The sequence below is a fragment of the Priapulus caudatus genome, unplaced genomic scaffold, assembly GCF_000485595.1.
Source record: "Priapulus caudatus unplaced genomic scaffold, Priapulus_caudatus-5.0.1 Scaffold625, whole genome shotgun sequence".
NCBI classification, from domain to species: domain Eukaryota; kingdom Metazoa; phylum Priapulida; class Priapulimorpha; order Priapulimorphida; family Priapulidae; genus Priapulus; species Priapulus caudatus.
Window position 1 is genome coordinate 62231 of NW_014577686.1, and position 2773 is coordinate 65003.

The 2773-nt window shown below is 51.1% G+C and overlaps 1 protein-coding gene across 1 annotated transcript in view; it reads right to left on the bottom strand.

The window, feature by feature from the left end:
* Window positions 1–1210: 1210 nt before the first annotated feature.
* Window positions 1211–2773, bottom strand: part of LOC106812238 (myb-like protein P) — a 7479-nt gene continuing 5916 nt past the window's right edge. The window contains exon 7 of the mRNA XM_014816068.1: window positions 1211–1512. Coding sequence (XP_014671554.1) covers window positions 1340–1512 — 173 coding nt within the window. The 3' untranslated portion in view covers window positions 1211–1339. The remainder of the gene's footprint in view (window positions 1513–2773) is intronic.

Sequence of the window (2773 nt, forward strand, 5' to 3'; positions counted from 1 at the left end):
TGACCATGGCTACAGTTGACCATACCTACAGATGACCATTCCAACAGTTAATCGTAGCTACACATAACTGTAACTACAGTTGACCATTTCTACAGTGGCCCGTACCAACAGTTGACCACACCTACAGTTAATCATGACCATAGCTGACCACACCTACAGTTAATCATGACCATAGCTGACCACACCTACAGCTAACCATATACCCACTGCTGTCCAGATGTACAGCACAGCAGATAGCTACGATTGGCTAGTGTGGCACCCACTGCCTCCGTCACAGATGCAGCGCACCAGCAACACCACACTATGGCAGGCCAGCCACAAACCAACAACCGCAGCATTCATAAAGAAAACGCATGAAGCAAAATAAATTACTAACTACTGGGTATAGCATAAACGGAGAACATTCTATACAATACAAATGCGACAACAGCGGTAACTACTAAGGGTGTGTTTCGTCTCCACAAACGGTCTTAGTGCAGCAAACACTGTATAACATACCTAAATATAGACAACTCTGCCCTAGGCACAATTCTGCGATCAACATAAACAAATCAAACTAAACTAGAACTTATATATCAATTTCGCGCATCGATCGTATATCGTTTCGCGCACGAACGCTAATACGCGGGGCATGGGTCAGCTAATGTCCAGCTGAATTAATTTCTCCGAAAAGTTATCACGTATGCTCCTGTCAACGCAGATGCGACGTTTTATCTCGCCAGTCATGCTAATGACAGCGCACATTTCACAATTAACACTGATCAAATCGACGATCTGTAGACTAATCCATAGTGCTACGAACATCAAAGCTATCCGAACATTAGCTGCACAGCCCCCCCCCCCCCCCCCCCGAGACTCACAATCTTGACACTCGCAAATGCTCTACACCAGCTTGCATACTGGAGGTGGATCTACCAGCTGTAAGTATGCACGTGTAGAAGCATTGCTCTCAAACAAACATACCTCTAGTTAACTTACTCGCTAATTATACATTAGCTATTAGATATAATACACGCTGCATCCACCGTGACGGCCTCACCCTGCGTCCGTTCCTATTTCACACCCCGACTGTCGCGGCTTCCTCCTCCCACAGAGTAAACTTCGCTCACACGCATTTGTACAATAATTAAATCACAAACATAACAAACGAAACAAAATCCCGACTCGGGGACAGCAGCCGACGGCTTCGCCCCCCCTCCCCCCCGCCCGCGATGCCTCCCTGCGCGTCGCCACGACACTAAACAAGACGATGCTTTTTCGCCGGCCGTGCACCGATGCTGTCGACCCGAGGTCACAGCGGGGTTCGTCTCGGGTCGGCGCGGGGTCGGCGCAGGGTCGGCTACTGGTTCATCATGATCTTGGGCGCGGAGCGGTCGTTGGTGAATGAGTGGCTGAGCTCGACGCCGTGGCGGATCTGGCTCAGCAGGTCAATCTTTAGCTGGACGTCGGGCGGCGGGGGCGGCAGCTCATCGCTGTCCTCCTCCGTGTGCACGGAGCGACGTGGGGAGACACCTGGCGAGAGTGAGACACGCGAGCGAGACGTTGAGACGTAGTACGGCTTACTTTTAATTATAATAATAAATATTAATATTAAGTAATTATTATTTATTATTAATTATAATTAATAATAATTATTATAATAATTATAATTTAAATTAATAAAGGTTTAGGTTGGATGATGATGTATAACGGAGTGAGGAAGGTTTACATATAGTGAGAGGAGAGTTGGAGATAAACCTGGAAGATGGTGTATCAAGGTGGGGCAGGAGGTGGGGACAGGGCAGGGGCCAGAGACTGTCCTAGCTGATGCTGTATCAAGGTGGAGCAGGAGGTGGGGACGGAGCAGGGGTCAGAGACTGTCCTAGCATATGCTGTATCAAGGTGGGGCAGGAGGTGGGGACAGGGCAGGGGTCAGAGACTGTCCTAGCATATGCTGTATCAAGGTGGAGCAGGAGGTGGGGACAGGGCAGGGGTCAGCAACTGACCGGGCGGACGCCCCGTCAGGGTCGGGCAGGGGTCAGCTACTGACCGGGCGGACGCCCCGTCAGGGTCGGGCGGGGGTCAGCAACTGACCGGGCGGACGCCCCGTCAGGGTCGGGCGGGGGTCAGCGACTGACCTGGCGGAAGCCCCGTCAGGGTCGGGCGGGGGTCAGCAATTGACCGGGCGGACGCCCCGACAGGGTCGGGCGGGGGTCAGCGACTGACCTGGCGGATGCTGGAGACCGGTCATCGCTGTGCTGTGCTGCAGCGACTCGGCAAACTTGCTGTTGAGGCTGTGTATGAGGCTGACGCGATTCAGCACGGCGTCGTCGTCGCTGTTGACGGGCGTCGTCGTCTGCGACTCGTCGCCGTTCTCCGCCCCGGCGACGGTGGTGGCGCCACCGTACGCGTGCATGTCGCCGGCGATGCTGTGAGATCGCGCGTATCCAGCAGGCTTAGCCGACGTCTTTGGTCTGTGAAGGATGCGGTGATGTTAGTCAGCAGGCTCGCGAAACACGCGCGCGCACGCCGGCGTTATGTCCGATTAGTAATTAAGACCGATTAGCCTTAGTAATTAAGACTTTTCTAAATAATTATTAGATGTTATTAGGTATATTAGGTATTATTTTTTATCAGATATCCTTAGATGCGTGACACAGGGTTCATAGTAGTAAGACACACGTTGAAATAAGGACTTATAAGACCCTTTCTGGAAGCCAAAAAAAGACTTTTTTACGCAATTTCTGATAGATCACCAACTATTAAAGTACACTAATAATATTTATATACACAA